The 14,583-nt window shown below is 35.4% G+C and overlaps 1 protein-coding gene across 5 annotated transcripts in view; it reads right to left on the bottom strand.

Moving 5' to 3' along the window:
• Positions 1 to 14,583, bottom strand: part of USP37 (ubiquitin specific peptidase 37) — a 96,617-nt gene that overhangs the window by 81,196 nt on the left and 838 nt on the right. For 2 of the 5 annotated variants that reach the window (XM_046643167.1, XM_046643164.1), the window contains exons 2-4: positions 10,635 to 10,775; positions 5,685 to 5,908; positions 2,325 to 2,496 (exon numbers count right to left, since the gene is read on the bottom strand). The exons of 1 other annotated variant lie outside the window; for it this stretch is intronic. In XM_046643167.1, coding sequence (XP_046499123.1) covers positions 2,325 to 2,496; positions 5,685 to 5,840 — 328 coding nt within the window. In that variant the 5' untranslated portion in view covers positions 5,841 to 5,908; positions 10,635 to 10,775. The remainder of the gene's footprint in view (positions 1 to 2,324; positions 2,497 to 5,684; positions 5,909 to 10,634; positions 10,776 to 14,583) is intronic. 2 more of the 5 variants (XM_046643166.1, XM_046643165.1) reach the window with 2 other exon arrangements.

Here is a 14,583-nt window from a genome sequence, read left to right as displayed (position 1 = left end):
TCTTTTATTGATACTAGTTTGTACGTCATACTCAGAAAGGTCTTTTCCATCCAGATATTATGTTAAAATCCACTCTCCCCTTTTAATAATACTTTTATCATTTTATTTTTTTACATTCAAATCTTTGATCAATGTAAAATCTATTTAGACGAAAGGAGTGAGAGAAGGATCCAGCTACTGTCTTCTTAAATGGTTAGCTAGCTGTCCTATTTATAGATAACACTGCTTATCAAATATTAGTCTTTTTTCCACTGATATGAAATGCCACACATTATACATTAAATGCTTTATACTTTTCAAAGCATTTTTATATTCCTTATCTTACTCTAGTCTCTGCAAAGTATGTATTATCACCTGTGGGCAGCTAAGGCAACCAAACCTAAAAGATTAAAATAAGTTGCCCCAGAGCAAAGAATAAGGGAAGTCCACAGCTAGCTACTCTAATAAAAGCAATGACGAGGCCAGCCCACGGCCAAGTGGTTAAGTTCGCGTGCCCCGCTTCGGCAGCCCAGGGTTTCGCCAGTTCGGATCCTGGGTACGGACATGGCAGCGCTCATCAGGCCACACTGAGGCGATGTCCCACACAGCACAACCAGAAGAACCTACAACTAGAATATACAACTATGTACTGGGGGGTTTTGGGGAGAAGAAGAAGAAGAAAAAAAAAAAGAAGATTGGCAACAGATGTTAGCTCAGGTGCCAATCTTTAATAAATAAATAAATAGATAAATAACAGCAATGACACTGAGTGCCTATCATGTGCAACTCAGGCTTCACATTTACGAGCTCTAATTTTTTAATAAGCCCTGAAATTAAGGTGATATAACTTTCATTTTACAGATGAGGAAACCGAAACTCAGACTCATGAAGCGACTTGCCCAAAACCACAGAGGAAATAACAAGCAGAGCTAGGATTCAAAGCCAAACCTATCTAGGTCCAAAGCTTATGTTTTTCCACTATGCCAGGTTGTTCAGATTCAAACTGGTGTCCCCAGTCTACTGTGCTTTCCACTCCAGTGTGTTAGAGACATGCTTTTCTTACACACATCAATTCTCAAAATAGTGATCCAATTAATATGATGAGTTTGATGCAATAAAACAAAAACAGAAACACAGACACAGTCCCTGACATATTCTAAAAATTTTAAACAGTATTCAATTCCTCAATTCTAAAATTCAATAGTTTTTTAGTAAACTGACATAGCTCAGATTCAGTAACATGAACACATGATGGAAAACAACCATAAATTTTTTTTTATTTTATAAGGAATATAGTGTGTCAAATAGAGATATTAATTAAATAGGAGCAAGGCAGCACTGCTACATATTCATTTTCTAATGTTTTTAACATGTTATATTTAAGTTAAAAAAACTCAAAAGTTTTTCAACTATAAAATATTAGCAATAACAAAGTATTTAATGACGACAGAGCTGGAGACTAACAATAATTGTGGAAAACTCATCTTAAGCAACAGATTATTCCTAAAAAGATGCCTGTAAATGCATTTAAAAAAAAAAATCAAAACATTTTAAATGAAAGGGGCCGGAGGGGCCAGGGGAATCTGTGTGATTTTCTACAGTACTGGCTGTTTTCATAGCAAGAATGAAATCTCAGAAAAAGTTTCATAAAGAAAGGCAAGTATCTAAGATTCATCTAGCAAGGTAAATCCTCTCCCAATTATAATTTAAATCCTCCATCTTCTCTAGCTATATTCTTTCGTGGAATTTTTAGGGTTGTCTACATATAGTATCACGTCATCTGAGAACAGAGATAAATTTACTTCTTCTTTTCCCATTTGGATGCCTTTTCTTTCTTTTTCTTGCCTAAGTGCTCTGGCTAGGACTTCCAGTATTATGTTGAATACAAGTGGTCAGAGAGAGCATCCTTGCCTTGTCCCTTAGAAGAAAATCTTTGTTTTTCATCAGTGAGTATGATATAGCTGTGGGCTTTTCATACATGGCCTGTAATACGCTGAAGTAGTTTCCCTCTATTCCTAGTTTGTTGACTGTTTTTCTCATGAAAGGGTATTGAATTTTATCAAATGCTTTTTCTGCATTGAGATGATCATGTGGTTTTTGTCCTTTATTCTGTTAGTTTGGTGTATTACATTGATTGATTTTTCATATCATGAATCATCCCTGCATTCCAGAAATAAATCCTACTTGGTCATGGTATATAATCCTTTCAATGTGCTGTTGAATTCGGTCTGCTAGTATATTGCTGAGGATTTCTGTTAACAACATTCACCAAAGATACTGGTCTACAGTCTGGTAATAGTCTTTTATAACTGCTAATGTCAGACCCTGGGATGATCAGTGCTCACCTGCATTAAGTCTGTTTTGATGGACTGCATCTAGAAACAATCTCATTTCCTCTGCATCCTTACTTGGCACTTTGTCAATAGACAAGAAGCTGTTATCTTGTAGAGTTAACATTAGGCGGCTTTGTTTTGCTCCACTGGGTCGAAGCACCACATTTTTAATGTTATGACTTAGCTGATCAACACAAAAGGAAAATTATCTTATTAAAAACGTATGATAACAAAATATAATAAGTTGTATAGTGAATATTAAATTTTATACTTTCTAAGTTACATTCCTTACTCTTCGCCATATTAATTTAGTTTTTTTCCCCCAACCAAAAAGAGTTCCCATTTCTTGATACATTTAAATCAAGGGTTTCACTTTTAGGAAAGGCAAACACACACTATTAAAATTTATTTTAGAGAGTCATCCTAGCACTCCTGATTTTATGGTAGGGAACTGCATATTCTCAGGTATTGTTATAAAGTTATAAAAACTATTGAGTTAATTTTCAGAGCCTAGATGGTTATACATCACCAGTTCAGAAAGCCATATTGGATTAGAGGCTGTTTTTTTCCTTCTTCCTTTTTTCGTTTTAAACAAAAGCTTGTAAGATATCTGGCAAATGGTTTAAGTAACTGCAATGTGAAAGGATATACTAATCCAAACTATAATCCTCAAAAGAATTCCACCTCTCAAAAACACATCAAAATAAATTTTTACCAATGTAAGAACATCTTTTTTCTTTTTTAACTAAGTAGGCTCATTTAACTTTCATTCAATCACAAAAATCATGAGAACCCTAGAACTCTCAGTTTACTTCTCCCACTTCCCCAAACTGGTTCAATAACTTGTCTTATATTCTTCCAGACTCTGGTTATGTGCTATGAAGCTTTTACTGTCTCTTGGCTGAAATTTTTCCAAGACTAAGTTAGTAAATCTTGCAGTTTCTTTATTATCTAAATAATTTCTGCCAAGCAGGCATTGTTATTCTCTCAGGTTCTCCCTCAGCAGGCATATATAAAGGTTTCTAACCTTTTGCTAAAGACATACCCTCTGCCCTCAGACCAGCATAAAGAAAGAAGTAATATTATTTCACATATTTTTTTAAATTAGGGACAAGTGACTTTTGTGAATTTTTAGATAATTAAAAAACAATTTTACCAATCAGATTTATATTCAAATTTTAAATTACATATATATATATATATTTAGCTTCAAAGTAGGTCTTAAATTCATGTCCTTAAAAGTAGAAATTCTATCATAAAACACTAACTAGTTTCAGAAGCTTTAACTCCAAAAATTTAAATGAGCAGCTTAACGTGCAAAAGGAAAAGAGATCACATAAAACCATTATTTCAGTCAATAAATCACTTCTTAAAAATGAAGGTTAAATATAAGGGAAAAAGTCTGTTCATTAACAGATGAGAATAATCTTGAACTTGATCACTTCAACAACTGGAAACCCTACCTAGCCCCACAACTCTAGTAACTACCGATATGGTGAGGGCTCCCCACTCTTTCTCTAAGTCCAGAGCTCTCTGCTGGAGCTCCAGTCCTGATTACCCAACGCCTACCAGATACCAACTGCTGAATGCCTGACACCTCAAACAACTCACCTCTCCAATCCTTACACCCCAATTTTCCCCTCTGCTCCCTATCACAGAGGACATGAAAGGGACTGCCGTCCACTCAGAAACCTGGGACTCTCTCTTCACTCCCCAAATCTAATGAGTTGTCTTCTTGAAATTTCTTCAAATCTATCCTTTCTTCCTCTAGCTTCTCCATCTTTTCCTTTCATTCCTTGTCTAAACTCCCACAATAACTTCCTACATCCCCTTATTCTCCCACTATCTCCTAAAATAAAGTCATTTGCCTAGTCCCCAAATGAATCTGAACTTAAGATTTGTAGTTTCTCAGAATCTAAGTTTCCCTTAGTATGAAAAACAAGATACTTCAAGATCTGGTTCTTATCTAGCTCTTCGGCCTCTACTTCTGCCACTCACTTTCTATTGTCTATTTATTTTAAAATAAACTTCTGGTTCCCTGAGTGTTGATTCACACTTGCATGTGTTTGTCCACGTATAGCAATCACGTCTGCCTTACCACCCCTGTGTCTAGCGAATTCCTATTTATCCTCAAACCACTCCCTTGTTTGTGTTACCTCAGTATCTTTGATATATTTTTACAACTCAGAATGCATTTGCTTACTCTTAAGTTTGAAAGGAAAACTGTCTCATTCAGCTCTATGTTCTTAGACCTCAGCACAGTACCCTGCACAGTAATCTGTAGATGGTCAACAGGTGAATGCTAAATGCAAAGGGATCTAGAACTGAGCTGAGGCTGGAATCACAGGCAGAATCATCATGCTCCTAGAGACACATGTTTGCTTAAACAGTTATATATTTATTCAGTGCTAATTTGGGCTAAGGACTGAAAAATGGAAACTCTATTTGAAAAAAAATCTTTGCTTCATTGAGATGGGCAATTAGTAGATATATATACGTGGCAGAAATCACTATTGTTTCTACTACCCATGTCACCACCTCCAATCTGCTTGTGTATCTTTAATACACAAAATCATACGCAACTTACTTTCATAGTGCAAAAGCAAAGATAAAGGGACATTTTATCTCAGCTCAGGTTCTCAAGCATAAAGTTTTCTAAATTGTTCTTCAATAGAGCACTTTCACTTAGTACTTTTGTATACTTTTGTATAATCTAATTAACAAACAGAATTTTAAAGTGCAGAAAAACATTAAGACACTATATTCTTAAATTAACTCATATCAAGATGAGTAGTCCCTGGCTGCACAAGATAAACAGTATAGAAGTGAAAACAAAACTATTTTTTGCAGTGACAAAATAATGAGATCTTTCCAAAGTTTACAGTTAGAAGAAAACAGCTGTAAGGATGACCTTGAATAATCATCCTTGAATGGTCCATACCACAACCTTTAGCAGTATTATTCAGGAAGCAGACATTAAGAAGACACTAATAAGTCTTATTAAAAGCTAACACTAAATAGTGATGAATCTATTGTATATGATAAGAAAAAACAAAGGAATAACTAAAGTTATCATAATGTGGTTTTTTAAAATAACTTAGATAGCTAGTATTCAAACTCGGTTGCTCTCAACTTCCTCCCACCAGTTTTCTTTTCAATATGGTGACTACTTCCCGAACCTTATTATACACCATCAACAATGCTGCTGAATAATTTATAAAATAAGTACATAACAGTATTAGCGTCCTGGAAATAAGGAGGAAGAAATATTAATCTAGGAGGAGGGCTACCGTGATACTTAGTACGGCACAGAACAGCTATTCACTAAAGGATGCGACTGAAGATCTATTCCAAATCAAAACTTGGTAATACCTGAAATATCCTTGGAATTCCTCCAGTATTGTAGTGAACTACTAGGCTGACTTTATTCTCTTTTTCCACAATTTCAAAGGATCCTTCTTTCCATTTTGTAATCCCAGTCTGCATACTTCGAATTCTGATAGGACCATGTATCTTCAGAGGAGACATACTTTCTTTAAAAATAAATTGCTTATAGCCAAATTAAAAAGCAAAAATACACCTTCACCTGACAGATTCTAAGGAAGAAAAATAAAATAAAATAATAAGTTACAATTTACTAGTGATTAAAAAAAGAGTTTGAAAGAGAACATTTATGAAGCATCTTATGTCATTTTCTCCATTTCAATAAACCACCTTTTATTAAGAATCCTCAAAGGCCTTGATTAGTTGAATGGCACAGGTAAGAAAGATACCTAAAGCAGTCACTGATGTTCAATGACTGAATCTAATCACCTTTTATTTCTTCTGTACATGTTCCTTTCTTTGCCATGTGTCCGGTACCTGTGTCTATTGGTGCCTAAATTCTGTATTTTGCTCCATCAACAACCATACTGCTGCCACTAAAGGCATGCCAACCAAGAATGCTAAGGATTCCATTCTCAATATGACAGCCCAACTTTTATCTTCCTTCATGAACACTAAAGGGTCTTGAATTTCAAACATAACTAAAAAAAAATATCTTCAGTCAGCTGACTCCATTTCTTAGAATGGAGTTCCTCCTAAAATATTAAATCATATCACCAAACAATTCCTTCTACCAGTTGGTAGTTTAAGCACAGCCACGTGTGTAGAAGATATTAAATGAACAAAAAAAGTAACAAAAATCAAATTAGTTTAAACTCCAGAATTGTATTATTTGAGAAAATCATTTATTCCATAGGGAAAACAAACCAACTAACAACAAACTAACAACAAAAAACCCCTCTCTTTCTAAGAACTACCAACCACTTATGTTTAATATTACCATCCCCAAAAGAATCTTCACCAATTTTATCTTTGACAAATATTTAAATTTCCTGAACAAACTTCTAATACTTAAAAATGACTTACATCAATGATAGAATGTTTAAGACTCTTCAAATAGCTTATCTGATGTGAGCAAGTAAATACAACCAGAGTAACAGTAGAAAATATTACCAAATAGTGTTGTGTGTTATACATATACACACATATGCAATCATCTAAAATTGTTAAAACAAATTTTATTTATACTGTTTTCAAATCTCTAAAAACACTGCCTCTAATACAGATTCTTATTTATAATTTAATAAATTAAAAATCATTAAACTTTGCCTCTGCCTAAATAGCTCAACTAGAAAAGCTAAAAAAAGTAGTATAAAAACAAAAGGTCTAGATATCAGGAGTCAGCTCTGTCATTTACTAATTTATAACTTACCTTTTCTAACCATTAGTTTTCTCAACTGTAAAATATGAATAGCAAATGCTATAGTGTTGTAGAATTAAGTGAAAATAACACACTTTAGGCACTCAACAGACAGTAGCTTTAATATGAATGGAATTAGTGTCTACTTTCTGAATTTATTCCTTGTCTGCAACACCTCTTTCTCCAAAAACCCCAGATAAATAAGTTGCTAACTGGAGTCACCAACTCAACAGCCTGCAAAGACCAGGTACGTGATACAAATGACTTAGGCAGGTAAAATAAGAAAAACTGCTACTCAAATTTAGCCAATTTTAGCATGTAGAAATAGTGAACCTACCATTGCCAGATCTAATTTTTCAAGAAAACGACATCCAAATTTTTATGTAAAACTCCCCATTTTTAATTGTGGGCAACGAATTCAGTTATTTTTAAAAGCTATGGATCAAACAAAACCGACTTGTAGGCAAGATACAACCTGGGGACCCCTAGTTGGAGGACTCTAGGGACCTTAAAACAAATATCTGGGAATAAAATTTAAAAAGAAGTGTGAAAACACTTTGAACAGTTAAAAGGTGTTATGCATTGTAAGTCCATTCACTTATCTCATCAAATTTTTTGAATGCTTACTGTGGCCAGATTTAGACAGTATAACTTGCTGGGTTTATGAATCTATCAAAGTAACAGAGTCCACCGCTGTTTATACATCTGTCTGCTAACGTCACATTCTGCTCAAACTAGTTAACTACAAAATTTTGGGCAGGCAATGTGTGTTTGTAATACTTTTTTTTGCAATTAATAATTTGGTGCTTCATTGTTTGGATATGCTGAGATTTTTTCCACTCTGTCTCTCAGCACCGCCAAGAATACATGGCCACTCTCCTACCCCACCTGCCCATGCCAGAAACATGGGAGTTATCTTTGATTTCTCTCGTGATGATTATTGGTATTGGATTGGAAATGGAAGGTCAGGGTAGAGTCCTATCAAGTACCTCCATAAACCTTCCAGACATCTTTACATTGAATTGCAAATCAAATCACATCACTCTCCTCTTTAATATCATTTATCAGCTCCCCACTGCCCTCACAGTAAAATCTAGACTCATTAACATGACACAATCACCCTTCATGATCCCGGCACTGCTCACCTCTTTAACCCCAACAAGCCCTCCAAATCCAGCCATCTGCACTCCTTATAATTTCCCTGTCATTTCTCATGCCACTACCCCTTTGCACGCACTGTGGTCTAGGTCTGGAGGATTTTCACGTTCTCTTCCAGTCCCCAGAACCCCCCCTTAATTTCTTCTCCTAGCTATAAAATCAAGGCTCAACTTAGATGTTATCTTCTTTAAGAAGCCTTTCCTAGCTACCTTTCACTTTTTCTCTCCACACTGAGACTGTTTAATGTTTCTCTAGTCTCCTATTGCACCCTGGGCTTACTTCTAGTAGAGTATTTATCACATTGTATCATAAACTGTTTACCTCTTTGTCTCTCTCTATTTAGACTTTGCTACTTGAAGATAGGGAATATGTTCTTTAATCTTTGTATGTCCACTAGGACAGTGTCTGACACACAAGAAACAAACTCATTACTCAAAAATAATGAACAAATCAGCACTGTCACTTTTATTTAATCTACTGTTAAAATACACAACAGCAGATACTGGAACCATAAATCCCTTTTATATGGCCAATATAGGGCTATATTTACTAAGCTCTTCACAAGAGTATCACTATGCACTGTATTACATATAACTCATCTTTGAAGACTACATCTAAGCTTTTTCTACGTGCATCTGAACTTTTCCACTAAACACAAAGCTGTCCTCATATCTTGTTAACAATCAATGAGAGAAAAATCATTTATGAAGAAAAGGAATTAATACGCTGTTATAGAATGCATTATTAAAACAAAAACACGGGGCCGGCCCCGTGGCCAAGTGGTTAAGTTTGCACGCTCCCCTATGGCGGCCCAGGGTTTCACTGGTTCGGATCCTGGGCACGGACACGGCACCACTCATCAGGCCACACTGAGGTGGCGTCCCACGTGCCACAACTAGAAGGACCCACAACTAGAATATACAACTATGTACTGGGGGGATTTGGGAAGAAAAAGCAGAAAGAAAAAAAAAAGAAGATTGGCAACAGTTGTTAGCCCAGGTGCCAATCTTTAATTAAAAAACCCCAAAAAACAAAAACCAAAAACATTGGTAAACTTGCCTAAACTGGGATTCATATTATTCATTGCTCAAAGAAGAAACTCCATTTTAAGAGTTTTGTCAAATTACCTCATCTTTCCTTATATATCATTATGGGTCAGGGTGCGCATTAAAAGGGAAAGATACAAAACCCCATTATCTTAGTGCTTCTCTTATAAAGTAAGTAAAAGTAAAGTAAAGTAAGTAAAGGTCATTAATCTTGAATTCTTCCAATAAAAACTTTTTTTGTGTGTGGGGGGAAGATTGGCCCTGAGCTAACATCTGTTACCAATACTCTTTTTGCTTGAGGAACATTGTTGCTGAGCTAACATCTGTGGCAATCTTCCTCTATTTTTTTGTATGTGGGGTGCTGCCACAGCATGACCTGATGAGTGGTGTGTAGGTCCATGCCTGGGATCTGAACCCACGAACTCTGGGCAGCTGAAGCGGAGCACACGAACTTAACAACTATGCCACCTGGCCGGCCCCAATAAAAACATGTTTTTAAAGATTAGCTTATTTAGCAAAATTTGGAAGTCAAGACTTCAAAGTTCACTAAAGTATATAAGAAATAAAAAACTTTATTGGTTACTTCTCTCGATACATAATTCTCTCTATTATAATATAATACATAACTTCTCTGTATATAATTCTCAAACATTTGATGCAGAGTTTTGGTTAAATGTATAAAACTTTACTTTAGATACCGAACATTTTCTTAATCATTTCTACTGGCAAGTTCTTTCTTCTAAGGAAAAAACCCCTAAAAGGTGCAGGACGTAAAACTGGCAGAACCAATAAGATAAAACTTCTTAATGTCTCAATTTAGTCCATTACCTGCTCTCGCACTACATGAATTAACCATCTCTACTTTGGTACATTCACCATACTATCAGGGTTTGCTCTGCTTGGTTAATAGAAAGACACTCAAGTTTCTTTTGTAGCATGATCCAGTAACAGTTAAACTTCCTATGAATCTAGGACAACAACAAGGTTTCTTTTAACTCTGTAACGCTAATTTACTATCAAAGCGATATTAGGAAAACAAAGTATAATAAAAACTAACCATTCTTTAAGTATGTCCAAAGAGATTCCCCTTTCCCTAAATTTCTTCACAATTGTTAAAATTACTGTTAACTTTGAGCCTTCTATGAAAGCTCAATCAATAACACTGGCAAAAAATATTTCTGTACCCTGTACAGTTATTTAAATGCTCATATTTTAGGTACTGCTTTGAAAACATCCTTATACAGAGGGCATTCTGTGGTAAAGGAAGCATGCTAAAGCATAAAACTGTTACTACAAAATAGAAGAAAGAAAACTGTCAATTCTCGCCAATTCACACAGTCTTGGAAACATACCCAAAATAAAAACATTACTTACTTTTCAGTGACTTTTACTGAAAAACCCTATGTAATAACAATTCACCTTTATTCTGATCCTTGTGCCAAAGGCAATGCACTCTTCTTGGGAAACTACTCATATTCTGCAGCTATGCCAGTTCTCCGGAAGCCATCAACTCAGCTAAAGAAAATATAAGTGTGCCTTTTTAAAAGAATCCAATTTACAAAATTAAAATTAAAAAAAAGATGACCACTTATACAACAAAGATTAACCCTTTGATTATTTAAAAAACACAAACTACCTTACTGAAAACATTTAAAATATAATGCTCAAGATACACACACACACACACACACACACACACACACACACACACGAGATCAACAGAACCTCAGGGATACATCTGCTGTTCAAAACGAGGGACTCCAGGAGGAGCCTGCACCTTGATCAATTTGTTTCTTGGTTTATTTTCCCCTGCTACATTTTGAAACTAAGAAGGCAGTGAAAACAGTATCTCCTTTGTTGACTTTATAAACATTGTTACATGATGATGTCTTAAATCTTAAAATACTACCATGATGATGTGTTGGGAAAAATTTCAAAAGGTGGGTAAACTTGGTTTTCACTTTTCTGTTAAAACTAACTTTATGGGTTTGTTTCTCAAATTTAGGCCTCTCTAAGCCTCAACTTCCCCTGAAGTTCGACCCAAACATCTCTCAATGCCTTCTTGAATGCTATAACATCAACTTTAAACTCATTTGTTCACTCACTAAAAATCATTTACTGAGCTACTCCAATGTGATGGCTCTGTGAGAGGGATACAAATGCAAAGATGATACATTCCACGCCCTCATTAAGAGACTCCCCAGACTTCCCTACATTTGTCCTTCTACTGTCATTCAGGCAAAAAATCTTAGCATCAGCTTTAACCTCATTCTCATTTATCTAAAACTCAATCTTTTCATAGCCACTACCCTAATTCAGAAACTCTTCACTTTGCCATCACTCCCATCTAACATTTACTACGCAACATTTACTAAGCACAGCGCTAAGCGCCATACATGGCTTATCTCATTTAATTTTCACAATAATCCTAAAGGATAGGAATTATTATTATCTATGTTTTACAGATGAGGACATTGAGGCTCAGAGAGATTAAGTAATTCATCTATGGTTAGAGTCAGCAAGAGACAAAACTAAGTCTAACGCCAGAACCCATGTTTTTAACCACTACCATATTGCATTCTCATCAATGAATTGCAGTAATCACTTTCCAGTCTCCAATCTCTGAGGATTTTTCCATCCAATGAATCCTTTACCCCATAATATCCTTTCTAAAGAACTCCTCTTTCTATCTCTTACCAACTAAAGTATGCACTAGTTGTCTCCTTAACTTTCTCCCTAAAGTGGAGGGTGAGGGGCTCTTATCTTCTTTTGTACTCCAAGAAAATAAGGAGCACTTAGTAAGTGCTACATACTTGCTTGATGCGAAATCCCTCCTAAATATTCTTAAGACTTTTATTTTATTGTAAGAATACTTAACATGAGATTACGTTCTTAACAAACTTTTAAGTGTACGATACAGTATTGTCAACTATAGGTACAATGTTGTACAGCTTATCTATAGAACCTACTCATTTTGCTTAACTGAAACTTTCAAACATTTTTAACAGCTCATCGTTATCTATAAAATAAATCCAAATGCCTATGTTTGGCATTCATACATTTCCTATTTTTTATTCTCTATTTCTTAACACAAATCTTGTTCTACACACAAAAAAATTACTAAATTTTAATATTTTCTTCCACATCTACCACCACCAACTTACTTAAATATACAGTTTTTCTTTACCTACTTTTGGAAACCTTCTCCTCACTGGTATCATAGTTTAACCTGTTGTTAAAACAAATAAACCACAGCTCTGATTTCTAAGGGCTTTCTTTCCTAAAAAGATCCATAAAACAAATGCACAAAGAGACTAAATTAACGTGGAGGCTGAGAGTAAAGAGAGAAGTTGACTTAGATAAAGTTTATCTCCAATTCAAAGACTCTAAAATCTGAATGATTTTATGATATAAGAATGATATACCAATTTTATGATATAAGAAATCATCCAAAGGTGGAAAACTGTTTTTTTTTCTTTTGTGTCCTTTAATTTGTCTGCAGAGTGAAAAGGTGCTTTTCTTCAGATGACAAGATTTTCAGTAAGCTGTTGTTTCCAAAAGACCTGATGGTTCTTACAGTAAGCTCCAGTTTACTTACTCATTTAACAAATTCTTGAGAAATAGAAATGAAAGTTACTAACACATTCTAGTAGGAGAAAGACTAAATAATCACACAAGTAAATATATAACTACAAGTTCTGAAAAATGACATAAAGTACAGGGCATGATGAAAGATTATAATAGGGTACCTGATTTAACACTTAGCGGGCAGAGGTTAGAGAGTATCAAGAGAGGGCTTCTCCGAGGAAGCACCACTTAAGCTAAAAATTAAAGAATGAGTTAATTGGGGGATGGTTTTGCTGGAACAATCCAGGCAAACAGAAGAGCATGTGCAAAGGCCCTGTGATGGAAAATAACTTGGTGTGACTAAGGAAATGAAAAGCAGTGTGGCTGGAGTTTAGTGAGGGAGAAGAGGATGATTCAAGATGAAGCTACTGAAGCAGGAAAGAATCAGGTTACACAGAATCTTCTAAACCATGGTAAGGATTTTGAATTTTACCCTAAATGTAATACACACTTAGTGATGGGAAATCCACTGAAAGACTTTAAGAAGAGAAATGACATGTTACTGCTAAATGGAGAAGTGATGTGTTTGTTTGGGTTTGGGGAGGAGAATGAAAGGAGCAAGAATGGAAGAAAATAGGGCAACTAGAGAGGAGAGTATTGACCTGGTTCAGATTATAACAACAATTACAATAACAATTAATGCTTACTGGCTATTTACTGTGTGCCATGTGCTTACTATGGTTATCTTGTCCAATCCTCATAACAATCCAACAAGGTGATTATTATTCCCATTTTACAGATGAGAATACAGGGAACCAGTGACATTAAGTCTAGGTAAAACAGGATTGTGGCTTGAACAAGAAAAGTAATCCTGAAGATGTACAGAAATAGATCGAAGACATATATTGGAAACAGAATAAATAGAACTTGAAGAGGGTATGGATACATGGGATAAGGGAGAAGTCAAGAATGGCTTTCAAGTTTCTAGCCTATGGAAGTGGATAAATGGATATCCAGTTAAAGAAACAGGATACTGGAGGAGAAAGAATTGGGGTATGGAAACACGAAGACTTTGGTTTTAGACTTGTTATATTTTAAATTCCTAAGAAAAAAAATCAAGTTGAGATGTCAAGCAGACAGTTGGCTATTTTGATCTTGACCTGAAAACAAAAGGAACAGGTTGGGAAAAAAAATTCTTAAGTCATCAATACATAGGTGGAATTTAAGGCTTAGGGTGGAAGGGAAGAGTAGGAGAGCAGGTCCTCGGACTGAACATAGATATTCCATTTTACCCTGTTAAACACCTCTTCCTATGATCATTGGTTACTGTGATGTCACTGGGCTTCTCAGTCCTCATTCAACTTTACGTTTCAGCAGAATTCAACATTATTGATTACTTCTTCCATCTCTTTTACAAGATTGGTACTCGTCTATCCAGTTATTAAACTCCAGGAATCCCTTAGTGTTCCATCCTAGGTCCCTTTCTTTTTCAGCACTACACTCTTTTTAGGCAATTCAATCCATATCCACAGCTTCAATTACCATCAGCACAGCAGAAAAGATATATACATTAATCTATCTATCCAGCCCAGAACTCTCTTCTGAGCTCCGACCCAGTACGTCCAACTGCCTACTTGACATCCTCTTAGATACCTCTTCCCGTTAGAGACTTGTCAGATACTGCCACCCCAAAAAAGGCATTTACACGAAGCCAAAATTTTGAAAGGATGACCACAAAACCACTACAGCCCAACAG

Source organism: Equus quagga, chromosome 17 (genome assembly GCF_021613505.1).
Source record: "Equus quagga isolate Etosha38 chromosome 17, UCLA_HA_Equagga_1.0, whole genome shotgun sequence".
Lineage (NCBI taxonomy): Eukaryota > Metazoa > Chordata > Mammalia > Perissodactyla > Equidae > Equus > Equus quagga.
This window is presented reverse-complemented; position numbering and strand designations above follow the sequence as displayed.